General features: G+C 48.6%; 1 protein-coding gene across 4 annotated transcripts in view; it reads right to left on the bottom strand.

Annotated features, from left to right (window-relative positions):
• The window catches only part of PDE4B (phosphodiesterase 4B), a 219516-nt gene that overhangs the window by 22139 nt on the left and 183257 nt on the right, over window positions 1-14120 (bottom strand). For all 4 annotated transcript variants that reach the window (XM_063342708.1, XM_063342709.1, XM_063342710.1 and 1 more), the window contains one exon: window positions 5341-5453. In XM_063342708.1, coding sequence (XP_063198778.1) covers window positions 5341-5453 — 113 coding nt within the window. The remainder of the gene's footprint in view (window positions 1-5340; window positions 5454-14120) is intronic.

The raw sequence follows: 14120 nt of genomic DNA on the forward strand, positions 1-14120 counted from the left end.
CCACTCATTTACCAGTACAGTCCAAGAGGATGAGAAAGCATCTGCCACTCAATGTCACTTTGCCCTAGGAGGGCATTAACAACAGTGGCACTGGCTCCCCATTCTGTACCAGCCGGCATTTTTCACAGACAGCATTTCACTCTCCAATATTTCTTCTTTTAAATATTTGAATCAGTTCAACAAAGATATCTGGAACTGACAGCCCAGAGGGCTTGCAAGACACAAATATTAGATTGTTAAATAAGCCAGCCCACATACGGCCCCACTGTTCCACCCCACTCTTATGACATATTTGATATAATCAGAATGATTTATTTTAGAGGCCAAAGAGCAAGGGAGGAGGAATAGGATGGATACAGAGCCAGCTACCCTAAAATTCCGTCTATGACAGCGATGAGAACTAACACACAGGAGATGACTCGGCCCCAGCTCCCCAAGTCTTAAACAACCATGAGGAGCTTTGAGGGGTTTCAGAGTCTGGGGCAGAGCCACCGTCCCACTATCAAGGTCTCTGTTAAAAAACCTGGCTCCCGCATCACGCGTAGCTTTGCCTTAAGAAATACAGTGCCCTGTCCTCTAGAACAAGGACATCCTCAACACAAATAACATGCCATCAGATAAAAGAAAGATCGAGTGAATATTCCCAACCTCAGGTATAAGCAGCTCCTACCGCAGTTCTCATCGAGCATAATGGTCGTCTACTGTCCTGCTCTGCAGACTGCAGCTGTACATCTAGGAAACAGTTAACCGGCGTGGAGCACACCGACGTCAAACCTGACACGGCAACGAGCGCGTTAGGGCTCTGCAGGGACTGCTGTGGAGAAGTGGCCCGCTGTGCTCAGGAGAGCTCTCCCAGGCGCTCGGTCGTGGATCCCTGTTTCCGTAATGCAATTCCCCGGGCGAGGGGAATACCGGTGTGCGGCTGGGGATCCGCGTGCGGAGCTCAGTGATTCATCCCGGCTTGTAAAAACAGGAGACGTGGAAGTCTCTTTGTTTCGCTGGCTGCTGCATAAGCGAACAAGCCTCTCTTTGTGCAGCGCTCGGCTATTTTAAAGCATATTAAACAAAGGAAGTTACAGCAAAAGCAAGTGAAAGACTAAACAGCTCGGCACCACTTAAGGGAAACATCACGTACAAAGAGGAGAAGACTTGGGGCTGACGGCCTGGCAGAAGAGAGGCGAGCGAGCGCGGAGGCTGTGCAGCCCGGCACATACGCTGCTGGCACCTGGCCCCGCGCCGCGCTCGACCTCCACCGCAGACCTCAGGAGTTTACATTAGTGTCCAGATGTTTATTTAAGCCACTGTCTCCTGAAAGCTAGGTGCGGCCTTGCTCCTCTTTTCTGACCGAAATGCCCTTTGAAATACACACAAAATGAAATCAGTCATGTTTATCTTAGTGGCTTCTGGCTCACGTGCAACCGAGATAGGAGTGTGGAGCCCCGCCGCGCTGCTGCCCTGAGCCGCTGGCTGAAAATGGCCTTGGGTGGCAAGGCTGGAGTTGCGTTATTCAGTACTTGGGAGTAACGGAGACGTCTTTAAGAGTTGAAATAAGACAGTTTAAGGATTTACTCTGCAGTGTTTGTAGCTGCACGGGTAGCACTGGAGAGCAACGGTCTGTGGAGAGAAGCGGGTACGGAAAGCTGCAAGAGCACAAGGCAGGCACCCTGACGACAACAGCTCTGTCTACTCAAAATTAAAATATCTCCACAGACTGCAAATTATGTTATCTGTCCATTCATTCAAGCGACTGCAAAAAGCTCTAAATAAGACTGGTCCTATTTAAGGAGACAGCAAGGTGCTGCTTAGTGCTTAGTTCCATTCAGATATTGCCATTTTACATTTGATCCGGGCTGTATCCTGCACGGACAGGCAGGTAGCTCTTGAGAAATAATACATTTTCTCCATCCCTCATTTCTGTATTATGGCCCCATGAAAACCTGGAGCTGTCAAGATCAGCATTGCAGCTGGAAAAAAATATGTGCCCCTTTTTATGATTGGGAGGATGCACTGAGCACATCCTCCCCCAAATCCCAAATGCTATATTAGGTAATAGAGCTGAGGGGGTCCTGCGCTTCCGTCTGCAGGAGAAGCAAGGCTGCGGACAGCTGCCTAATGCCAAACGCAACATTACAGGGTGGCCACCAAGAGAGAAAATACCCCTTCTTTATCAGCAGGCCCATGACTCACAAATCCTTCTGAGACACAGCAGTAGCCTTAACTGGAAGCTGAACAGGGTGATAAATGCAGAAAAAAAAATATATATACGTTACAATAATGTAAATATGTGTGGTCTGCTTCTACAGGCAGCACAAAGTGCCTACAGAACTTCACAGGCAATTTTTTTTCACTGCAAAGCTGCAGTGCCATACTCTGCTCACAGCAAAACATTAGTCTATTGTTAGGAAAATAAATTCCTTTCACGTTGGTGCATTCTCTGCAAACAGGTAGTTTTCCAGGTAGTTTTTTTCACTAATTTAGAAAGTTACGGGCACTGTGCATAGTAAGTTGTTCTTTAGCAGAAGCTTGCAGCTGGAGCAATATAAGGGGCTCAGGCCGGTTTGTGGATCAGGCACGGCTCTGGAAATGCATCAGGACCCACGGACACCAACGACAGCACACCCGGGGAACAGAATTCCCCTCTTTGCCAGTTTTATGTCGACCCCCCGCTCACAGGACTGCAGGGTCCCACTGTGCGAGCAGCACTGCTCTCTTGGCTCGCATTGATGTCGGTGCAATCAGGCTCGTTAGCTCACAGTAAGATTAGTTACTCATTTCCTCACTTCTCCTGTAATTAACTCACATCTTTAAAAAGTATACGCACATGTTTTAACTGACGTTTTCCGAAAACCATCAGCTTATAGCCAGGATGCCGTCCTGCATGGCGTTTCCCCCCAGCGATCTCTTTTTGGTGCAGGACTTCTGAGAATCGCCCTGCGAACACGTATGCCGAGATCCTCCCTCTCTGCCTGCTGTTGTTGCAACTCTGGGTTTTCTAAACTACGTCTGTCAGGAAGGAGACAGGAAATTCGAGTCACACTTGCAACAGCTGTGCCATGCCTACTATCAGTCTCAAATGACGTAGTTTGGCTTGGGTGGCGCGGGGCCAGGAACTCGGCGAGAGCGGAGGTCAGGAAGATAGGTCACTGTTTATACTGCTCTTGCACTTGGGAGCATGCTGAGTCTATTTGCTTTCTTCCTATCTATACTGTTTCTCTTTCCGTTTTTCTTTAATAATGTGGAGCCCAAGCATCCTGTTTTCAAAACATCTGACTGTTTTGCTATTTACCGGTGACAAATTTAAATGCCTTTGACTGAAGCAGGCTGTTGAGTGGGATCCTTGGTGAAGGGAAAAAGCTGCCCAATTAAGGACCGTTGCAGCCTCCTCCTGAAGATGCACGTTTTCGACCCAACGGCTGCTCTAACTGTAAGATCGCTCTGCAGATTGTATGTCTGCTACCAAAACCCAAAAGCCACAATCCCCCAAACTGACATGGGTCGATATTTACCACTGATGAGGAAAGGAAACTGAGGTGTGAGGCCATTTTATGCTTTTCTTTCACAGATGCAAACGATACTGGAAGTTCACCAAAAAGTGCAGACGTTTCAGAAACTGCTTATGAAAGAACAAAGTTTTGCGAACTTTTTGCTCGACCCAGCTGTAAGCCATTTGCATACAGAGGGATCATAACTTTAAATTACTATAATAGGCAATTTAGTTAGTCTTTCACCTTTACGAGTCCAGATTTGGCACCCAGTGAAAATAACCTCAAAATGAAGGGCATCAACGTCCACACTGGAGGTGCAGCTTTCTTTGCAGCCTAAACCCTTCTCAACTTTCACCCTGGCTTGCCTCAACACAAACTCAAAAAAAAAATAATATTCCTTTCTTGAAAGCTTGGTCTATAAAACTTTTATTGCTTCCTTTGCCCCTGCACGTCGTGGTAATCACTAACAGAGGAGGAAGCTGAAATAACATGGGATTTCTTTGCTCAACTTTTTCCATAAAATCAGTTTATGATTCAGCATTTCTGATTTCATTTATTTTCAATTAGGAACAAAAAATAATAACATCGGGTTCGTGCAGTGCAACTCAGAACTGTGTTTAACCATGGCAACTGTTCAAAAGCACGGATGCAGCGGACGGAGCGAGCCGGTCTGTGGGACTGTATGACCTGCTCCATCGGACAACGCAGGGACAAAAACACTGCTTAAAAGCCTGGGTGCGGAAACTGCGCTTGGCAAACGCCAGGGAGGGGAGATGGGGAGCAGCCAGCCTGTCCCGGGGGTGCGAAGGCTCCGCTGGCAGCCGAGCGCTGCCCCGGGCAGCGGCTGGGATCAGAGCCGGGAGGCGGCCCCGGCCCCGGGGGAGGGAGCGCCTCCCATCCTCCGCCTGCCACCCCGGCAAACTCAGCTCTGACTTGGGGAGATGCTGAAGCGAAATTCGTCCTGCGATGCTGTGGCTCGGCAGGACAGAGCTGGGGAGCCCGGCCCCAGCACGGGGCGGGGGGGGATGAAGAACATCAACAGCCAAAAGTTGCACAAAGGCGTTCAGACCTCGCGTTTCGCTGGCTTTCCTCTCTGCTGCTTCTCAGGGTACTCCTGGGGCTCCGCTCGCCCTGCTGCTTCTCTGGCTTTTAGTACAGCTTACTTTTCTTGCTTTATTTTAGCACCTGACTCCTCGCAGAAAAAGTCAAAACTCCCTTTTGCCGTTAAAAGCTTAAAAAAAAAATAATAAAAAAGGTGCCGGGCGGCGGAGAGCGGCTCCTCTCCCAGCTCATTCCCTGTGCACAATCTTTTTGACTTCGCACCCTCATCATGTGCTGGCAAGCGGTGCCGAGCCAGCCCACCACATTAAAAACAAAATTAAACGCTTACCGAAAGACAAAACAGCAATAAAATAACGTACCACAATGTTTAGAGTTTGCCATTATTACGGACAGACAACAATGAAGATAATTGACTTTTGAAGTGATAATTTGTTAAACGCGGGCGTTTTCACAGTGTTTCTGGTAATATCGGTTCCGAAGGGACCGGCGCTAATTGAAACCTCTTTTACTTCTCGTAAGTGAGCCCGGCGGTCAGGACCGCGCTCCCCACGCCGGCCCGCCGCGGCATCGCCAGTTTTTCCTGGCCGTGCCTCTGCGGGGGAAACCCGCACCTCCTTCCCCGGGAGGAACTTGGAGTTGTTCTTCTTTACAGAGCTGCAGACCGACCGGGCATCAGGCTGCCGTGCCCCGCGCCGCTCCGCATCCCCCCTCCGCATCCCCGGCTCGGCATCGCCCCTCCGCATCGCCCCGCTCCGCATCGCCCCGCTCCGCATCCCGCCGCCGCTCGGCTCACCTTGTTAGATGCCATCTCGCTGACGGAGCGGTAGGTCTGAATGGTCTCCAGCTGATCCAGGCACCAGTCGAGCTCCTCCAGCGTCTCCATGGCCAACTTCTGGTAGGGTTCGTCTGCGAAGAGGCAGACGGACATGTAGTCGGGCTGGCGCGGCGGCAGCCTCTCCATGGCGGGGCCGCCCGACCCGCCGCCAGCGCCGCCGGAGGTGCCGCACCGCTCCCTCATCATGCGGCCGCCGCTGCGCTCCCCTCGCCGCCGGCGAGCAAATCCCCGCCCGCCGCTGGCACCCGGCACGGCCCCGGCCCCGGACGCCCGCCCCGGCCCGCCCCGGCCCGCCCCGGCCCCGCAGCCCGCCCTGCCCCCGCGGGACGGGGAACCGGGCGCCCCCCGGGCAGGGCAGGGCAGGGCAGGGCCGGGCCGGGCCGGGCTGCGGCTCCGAGGGAGCCGGCACTGCCCGATGTCGTCCCCCCAGAGCTGCTGCGGGGGCCCGGGCCGCCCCCCCGGCTCGGCGCTGCCCGCGCCCGGGATGCCGGTCCTGCGCCAGCTCCGCTCCCCGGCCGGCCGGGCCCCTGCGCCCTGACAGAGCCGGCTCCCCAAAAGCCCCGAGCCCCAAGAGCCCTGCGCCCCAAAAGCCCTACACCCCAACCTGCCTGGTCCTGCTCCCCAACCCTGCCTGGTTCTGCTCCCCAACAGCCCTGTGCCCCAGCCCTGCCTGGTCCTGCCCCCCAAATCCACCAGCCCTGCTCCCCAAATCCACCAGCCCTGCTCCCCAACAGCCCTGCGCCCCAGCCCCAACAGCCTTAACTCTCCGACCCCACCTGGTCCTGTTCCCCAAACCCAACAGCCCTGCTCCCCAACCTCACCAGCTCTACTCTCCAACCCCACCTGGTCTTGTTCCCCAAGCCCACCAGCCCTGCTCCCCAATCCCACCCACGCTGATCTTCAATCCTACCAGCCTTGTTCCCCAACCCCGCCGGCCCTGCTCCCTGCCACCCCCGGTCTCCCAGCCCCACCCGGTCCCACTCCCCAGTCCCACCTGCGCTGCTCTCCAGTCCCACCAGCCCCCACAGCCCCGCGCCCCAACCCTGCCTGGTCCTGCTCCCCACCAGCCCTGCTCTCCAGCCCCACCAGCCCTGCTCCCCCATCCCACCTGGTCCTGCTTCCTAACCCAGCCAGCCCCTGCTCCTTGCCAGACCCTGCCCCCCAACCCCCCCAGCCCTGCTCCCCAACCCAGCCGTCCCTGCTCCCTGTTGGTTCTGGCTCCCCAACTCTGCTGGCCTTGTTCCCTACCAGCCTTGTCCATCAACTCCACCAGCCCCACACCCTGCTGGTCCCACTCCCCAGTGCCATCCTGTGCTCCCCAGCAGGCCCTGCACCCCAAGCCTTGCCAGCCCTACTCCCCAACCCCGTCGCCCCCTGCTCCCACCAAGATCTGCTCCTTGACCCTGCCAGAAGGACAATGTGCTCCCGAGCGGCTCTCAGCGCAAAAGTTGAGGTTTACATAAGCGGATACAGTGAATCATAAAATCTCCCCATGAATGTAACTGCTTCACATAATACCAGTGACATCTGCTTACCCCATAAATCTGTCAAAGTTAATGGATTCAGCATTTCTAATGGCACTGGCTGAGCAGGTAAGAGTGACATCAGAGGTCAGGATTGCTATGAGATACACTCAGCAAAGTATCTGCCATTCAGAGCATATGCTGTATGCACATATGCCCCATACATATGTGTGCCACTGCCCTCCCCATCGAAGGCTGGCTGGGAGGGACTGCACAGGGTGCGCTCCCCGCAGGGCTGCCACCCTCTGCGCCCCCCATGTCCCCAGGGAAGGGACTGCACCTCGGGACGGTGTCTGCCTTCGTAAGGATAGGTCCTCTTAATTCACCATATCCATAACGCAATTAACTTCATTAATAATTGTTGTATAGAGACCGTATGTTCAACGTTTGAAGTTACGTGGCAGAAAATAAATGATGCCAAAGAGTAATTCAGCAATGAACTTGCAGGGTGCGCCTGGCACAGGCACATTTTAAAGATTCGGTAAATTTGAGTCTTCGTGGCATTGAAAGTTCATGTTTTTTCTGTGTTCACAGAGCTCCAAACATGGCAAGTAATCTCATTCTTGCATACTTCTGTGATACATATATCAAAAAGCAGGTGGAAATAGCCAAAACACACAGAACTTGGGCGTATTTTCCTTTCTAACATGCATATTCTCTATCAACTACTTTATCATGTAAATTAGTTGACCTGGAAGGGCTCAAATTCCTTGTAATAGAAAATGTTTGCATTGATAAAACTCACACAAGCTAAATCATGATTTTAGGAATAGGAAAAAAATCATCTCCTCAGACAAACTAAAGCAGAGCTGACCAAATGTTTAAATAACGAACTGCACTGTTATTGTAACCCGTTCCCGTGCTCTCAGACTCCTCGGTGAGCAGGACCACGGCCCACAGCCACGGCGCCAGCTGCGAGTGCATTCCTGTAGCAGGAGAAGGAATCGGCTCCCTGTGGCACTGGACCCTAATATAAGTCATTTGGGGATTCCCAGCCTTGCCCAGGGCCGGGGCTGCAGGACCTGCTGCCCCCCTCGCTACACGTCAAGTCTTCACCTCCCCATCAGGGCAATGCAAGATCGAGAGCGGAAATCTTTCTCTAGGTGACCCTGCTCTGGCAGGGGGCTGGACTAGACGATCTCCAGAGGTCCCTTCCAACCCTGTGATTCTATGATCTGCACTTGATATTGAATGATGTATTTTCCCCAGAGATGAGAAAAGGTCCAGGCTATTCCCTTACTTTGTCATCTGAGTTTTACGTAATAAAAGAAAAAAAAAAAACAAAACCGAAAGAAAAATACTACATATTAAGGAGAACAATGCAAATTAGAAAACTTCAGGGCTTAGATATAGAGTAAGAGGGGTTTGGTACCAGCCTACTAACAGCAGTAAATTCTTTAAAATTTTATTTTTATTTCTTAGAAGGTGAGATAAAAATACAATGAGTATTTTATGCATTCTAAATGTTTTTTAGAATTTTTAGCAGAGTATATCTGGAGAGTTGTGCAAAATGATTCTTCCTTCCCACTGGTTTCTTCCATGCTGCCTTTCTGCTTCATTTCAGAGAGGGCACCTGAAGGAAGGCTGTGAACAGTGGGGATCCCTTCCGGCTGAAGCCTGGTTTACTCATGTAAAAATATGTGCATCCTCACTTACTTTGGCCTTTTCAACAAAAACATTTAGAGGACAATAGATTAATGATCTAAATGCAGACGTTTTGAAAACTGCCACTTAAAGTATCTCTAGTTATTTCAACGGTACAGATACAATAAAGTGATAGTAAACAGTTCTTGCTAAATATCATTTTAAGGACAAAAAAGGTGAGTTCTGCTTCTGTTCAAAAGCTGTTTAGTGCCCAGTCTAGAAGAAGTGTATTTCCACATAAAAGCACTGTTAACGTTTCTTTCAGAACTTACTTTTTCCGACACCAAGCCTGCACATTTCCTCTGGCCTGCCCACAGCTCTATCTGGGTCTTCACAGTCAGGGAGAGATACACCACCTGCATCCTTGGGCAGCTCTTCTTAAATTCTTACGTGTCTTTTGGTCTTGACTAATGTAAATTTGTTTTCACTCCTGCGAAATGCGGCTCTGGTGGTGTGCCTCCCTCCAGGTGTCTGCGCGTCTTTCAGCTTCTCCACCCTCCCTGCCCTCCTTCCGCAGTCATTTCTGAACCTGCTGCTGAGTTTTAGCTCAATGTGCTCACACAGTAAGTACGTCAAAGATACCACATTCCTACGAGTTTCGAGAAATTAGACAGTCAAGTAGAAGAAAAGACACTATCCTCCTCGACAGATGACAGCCCGAGCTCAACCCTTCTTAGAAACGCGGTAACCTAAGCCACTTTCTAAGTGATCCAGTCTGAGACCAATCAACCCGGAAACCACAATTCAGATCAAACCATCCCTCCTTGGGTATGTGCAACTCTGCTAACTCCCAGTTTGTTAACTTGTTGTGACTATTTACAAATAAATTGTGAAAGCACTGGCTAAATTTGCACCAGGTGTTTTCGAAAAACAGCATGTAAAATTAAAATACATACTCCAAGTCCCTAAGGAAATGTTGCAAGATTCACAGCTGTCCAAAAACAATAGGCAGATTTAAAGCTGATTAGAAGTCGCTCTTCTACGAATGTAATAACTTTCTGTGGGAGTGATGTTAAAAGGGAATAACAGATTTTCTAACTTTCTTAATAGTCATTATTCATGGATATATACCACATTAATTACATCCGAATATTTTAAAATTAACAGTATGTTTTGATACTGATACTTTATAGCAGAACCCAACACAGACCCTCCGAGACAGCGCTGCCTGTCTGCTTCTGCAGAGGTGGCCGTGTGGGGCACAGGAGGGGACTGGAAGCGATGGCGGGGTTAAAATGCAAGCGTGAGAACAGAGGAACCCTACAAAAGCAGGGGGAGAGGAGGAGAAAGATGAAGTGCATCGGGATTTTCTCGCTGAGTGGTGTCCAGTGTCACTACCAGGATCCAAATAAACAGTAAACAGAAGTTTAGATGCTACATGACACGTTCTTTCCCTGAAGCCACGCTGAGTGTCCCACTGACATCAGGACTGCAACAACCTCTGCCAGAAACATTCGTAAACCTTCCCAGCTCACAGACTTCGATAATCTTCCTGGTACAGCTGATGCACATGGTCACTTACGGAAGCAGTCCTACGATTTCTGGATACGGTCTCCTGGAATACTATATGACGTGGCCTCAACTGTATCATGTTTCAGTTTATATTTGGGTGTTGCATAACCAAGCCCTTACCCGTAAAATTATAACTGGCATTTCCGTCATTTTTTCTAGTGCCCTACGTGAAATAATTTCCGAGACAGAACAAAGAACTAATTAATGAAAGAAGTTTCAGTTTTCAAATATTATACAGTATTTGTGCATGACTTTTGATGCTGGTGGCAATTTAGCAGGAACGGAGGTGAGGTTTCGTCACAAGACCTGATCTGCTGCCAGTCCACCAGAAAACAGACTGGCTGAGACTTCAGAAGCAGCTCACCATTTAATATTTTTCCACTGGCACTTGGAATGCTCTAGCGTATTTAAATGTGCCAGTATTTTGGAACAACTGCATTTTTGGTATTTTTTGCCATCTATTTCTTTTTCATCTCTATAAGGTGATGGAACACAGAATCATAGAATGATAGACTCTATCACCAGAGAAGTGACTTAGCAGCCCATTTTTAGAAGCTTCTTCCCATTTACTGACTTGGGCCATATATATTAGCTGAGAGCTGCTAATGAATATGGACTTGAGGCTTTTTTTCTTCTTGAATACTTGAAAAGTGAAAGATCATAGAACCATAGAACGGTTAGAGTTGGAATGGACCTTAAAGATCCGTTCCACCCCCTGCCCTGGGCAGGGACACCTCCCACCAGCCCAAGTTGCTCCAAGCCCCGGCCAACCTGGCCTTGAACCCCTCCAGGGATGGGGCAGCCACAGCTTCTCTGGGCAACCTGGGCCAGGGGCTCACCACCCTCACAGCCAACAATTTCTTCCTGATACCTAATCTAAATCTCCCCTCTTGCAGTTTTAAACCATTCCCCCTCATCCCTCCCTGCTCCAGAGTCCCTCCCCAGCTTTCCCGGAGCCCCTTTAGGGCCTGGCAGGGGCTGGAAGGTCTCCCCGGAGCCTTCTCTTCTCCAGGCTGAACCCCCCCAGCTCTCTCAGCCTGTCCTCCCAGCAGAGGGGCTCCAGCCCTCCCAGCATCTCCGGGGCCTCCTCTGGACCTGTTCCAAAAGGTCCATGGATTTTGGAGATCATCCTCCTTTCTGGGAGTGGTTCAGCATAAGGGCACATATGCACTTCATCAGAAGGCCTATGATGTGTGGCAGATGAAAAGAGGGCTTAATATGATGAACTCTTGCCCGACGCTCCCCCACCAACCCCGCCTATACCACGCTTCCCCGCAGTACAGAGCTACAGCCCCTCGCCGCTGGCCGGGATATCTTTGAGCACGAGGCCAATGTTATCTGCCGCTGCAGCCACGCTGTCTGGTTCCTCTCAAAACCCACAAACTTGCTGTCCCCATCCTGTTATCCGAATGCACTGAGCCCCAGCAGGCAGCAAGGCGGAATGGTGGGGCAGAGACCCTGGTCCCCATGGTGCAGGAGTGAATGGGAGCTTTGCCCTCGGCTGAGACGGGAGATGAACAAAGTTAGGAAACATTTTGAAACTAGATCCAAATGCCAGAATTGCAAGTGAGGTTTTCTCTCTCCTGATTCCCTCACGATTCTCTCTCACCACCCTAGTCCCCCTTAAATAAGTACATTAAGACATAGCATGTCTTCCTTCTGGCAGAAAGTGTAAAAGCGAAGAAGTTTTAAGAGTGGCCAAAATACCAGATCCCAAACAGGTCGGTTTAAAAAAAGGAGTTGCAGTTCTCCTCTTTGCTCAGTAGAATATCGCAGGTGCCAAATAACTAAGTTTTCCATGATCTAGCAGGCTAATATTACCAACTGGTTTCTATCTTGTGAACAGATTCTCCAATTTGGAAGGCGAGAAACGCTGAATACAAATATTTGCGGACACCTTTACAAACTCATCTCTCCTCAACTCTTAAAGATCAAATTATGGACTGACTGTACTGGTAAAAGATTTAATTTCTAATTCTGTGAAGAAAATAAATAGTTACTTCTAATGGATTGTAACTTCGCTCGTAAACCTTAGGCATGTAGAGTTTAAGACTCAAAAAACCCCCTAATAGTCTCTATCAAAAAGGGCTGCCAAAAAATACTAAGAAAAACTTTTACAATGAAGGTTAAAAAGCAAGGCGTCGCAGCTTACAGTACTCTTCCCGACTCTAACACAGTATATCCTATTCCACATGCAACGCCACTTGTTTACAGTGCCAGTAAGACATCTTCTGGGTTATTTACTTTTAATTGCATCCTGGCTGCAATAAATTGCAGCTATTTATAATTATAAACTTCTTCAACATTTGAGGCCGTCCCTTCCGCAAGCGCTCTGCTCTCAGCTCCAGCCTGCCTTTGTAGCAGCAATTCATCTGAGACTCGAGGGACAGCCACTGAGGTCACCAAAGTGCCCCTTTTCCGGTGATTCCAGTTGATTTAATAAAAAATATTATCACTCTATCTTAACCTTACCTCAACAACAATTTAGACTCAGGATCAAATCTGTTAATTTAAAAGTAAAATTAATATAAGCAGTTGCTCGCTTTTGCCTTGGAAAGGCTTTAATGCTGGATCTGTTCCCAAATCCACTATGTACAACGTGGCAGTAGGCAGGCAGTGAAATGTTCCCCGAATGTTTAACAAACTGATACAATTCAATGAAACCTGAAGCAGACAAACACTCATAAGAAACAAAAGATTAAAATATAAGTATTGCAGAAGAAAATGCTTCCTAACTCCCACTAGTGCTGGGGAAACAAACGGTCAATAATGAGCAGATTTGGTGAACTGAGCTCCACTGTGGCTCGTAGGTGAGCTGGGGCTTTTGGAGTCCTCATGTCCTTCTATGGGAACATGTAAATGTTTATCCTGGTGCATGAAACCGCTTGCAGGCACTGAAAACTCTGCTTTAGGAAATGTTTGAAAGCACGCTCCCAGGCTCCTAAATTGAAAATAACATTAAGGGTGCAATTTTAAAATCTACAGCATTCTCAGTGTGAATCCATAGGACACAACCCCTGTCCCAGAGGTTTTAGGCACACTTGAATATTTTTGCTTATTTACAGAAATTTAAAATAATTTACAAAGTAAAAAAAATAAAAATTAAAGCACATTCAGATATGGACATGTCTTAAAAATCATAACAATATCCATTATGAGTCTTCAATGCTTAGAATTCATCAGAGGGCTTGAAGACAACTCATTTTTAATTATATAGCCTACTATATTTATTATAGATTATCATAATTGTTGTCATTATTATAGATGACAAAAAAGATTAAGACAACAAGGGAGATCCTCTAGTTAATCACGTGAATGACAGATTAATATTATTTTGTGAGCAGTATAGATATCATTAATGTTTACTGAAGGCTTCATTTCTCAGTCCTTGACTACTAATGACTAAGAGCTTATATCTAAGCAAGCTGGCAGCAGCCCTCTCTGTGGGATCCTCACATTCCATCCGACCCACAAAAGACTGATCCACCAGCTGAACTCAGACCCGCTTCATTTTAAGTCCTGATGCAGGTTAGAGGAGAGAAAAAGAAAGGAGAAAGAAGGAGAAGGAGAAGGAGAAGGAGAAGGAGAAGGAGAAGGAGAAGGAGGAGGAGGAGGAGGAGGAGGAGGAGGAGGGCAAAAAAGGAAGAGTGGCCCCTGTGATTTAACAAGGTATTCATGTGGTCATGGCTTAGATAAGTCACCTAGATGCAGATCACTAAAGGTGCACCCTGTAGTTCCCTTCCAAAAGAACATGGCTATTTTAACTTCAGAAAGCAAGATTCGTTATATGCCCTGCAATAATTGCTAGCCAGTGTCTAGCATCACTCTAAAACCTGGGAGCATGGAGCACGTTCAGTCAAACAGGTTTATCAACAAATGACATGCCAAAACTTGATAGAATAGGGACTTGTGCAGGCTGTCAGCCATTTACCCTTTGCCTTCCCTAATGTATCTGTGGTTGCTTACAGATTGTGCGGACATGTTTACATATTTATCCTTGACAATGCCGAGTGAATAACTGACACCAAATAATTTATTTGTTTAATGTATCCTGTTAGT

This window comes from Chroicocephalus ridibundus, chromosome 8 (assembly GCF_963924245.1).
Source record: "Chroicocephalus ridibundus chromosome 8, bChrRid1.1, whole genome shotgun sequence".
Taxonomy (NCBI): Eukaryota; Metazoa; Chordata; class Aves; order Charadriiformes; family Laridae; genus Chroicocephalus; species Chroicocephalus ridibundus.